This window comes from Nestor notabilis, unplaced genomic scaffold, assembly GCF_000696875.1.
Source record: "Nestor notabilis isolate BGI_N333 unplaced genomic scaffold, ASM69687v1 scaffold24475, whole genome shotgun sequence".
Classification (NCBI taxonomy): domain Eukaryota; kingdom Metazoa; phylum Chordata; class Aves; order Psittaciformes; family Psittacidae; genus Nestor; species Nestor notabilis.
In genome coordinates this window covers 15,564-15,869 of record NW_009930242.1, presented here as the reverse complement: position 1 = coordinate 15,869, position 306 = coordinate 15,564, and the positions used below count along the sequence as shown (strand labels likewise).

Sequence of the window (306 nt, the reverse complement as noted above, 5' to 3'; positions counted from 1 at the left end):
GAGCTTTGAGCTGGCTCAGACCGTGTCCTGTCTGCCTTTCATTGCAGGTGGCTCCATGTCCCAGCTCCAGAGCTCTTGGGAGCTGCACGAGCAGAACATGGCCTATCTTCCAGATCCAGGTAACCGACAACCCTGCTCTGCACCCGGGACCTTCTCCTTGGGTGGTGTCTGTCTCCTCCTGGGAGCTTTCCCCAGGCAATGTAGAGCATCAGGAAGTAGAGCTGCTGCGAGGGCTGGAGCAGCTCTGCTCTGGAGCCAGGCTGAGAGAGCTGGGCTGGGGCAGCTGGAGAAGAGAAGGCTCCTCAA

General features: G+C 59.5%; 1 protein-coding gene across 1 annotated transcript in view; it reads left to right on the top strand.

Annotated features, from left to right (window-relative positions):
- Positions 1–55: 55 nt before the first annotated feature.
- The window catches only part of VDR (vitamin D (1,25- dihydroxyvitamin D3) receptor), a gene marked incomplete at its 3' end in the record, with an annotated part of 15,770 nt that continues 15,519 nt past the window's right edge, over positions 56–306 (top strand). The window contains exon 1 of the mRNA XM_010015318.1: positions 56–119. Coding sequence (XP_010013620.1) covers positions 56–119 — 64 coding nt within the window. The remainder of the gene's footprint in view (positions 120–306) is intronic.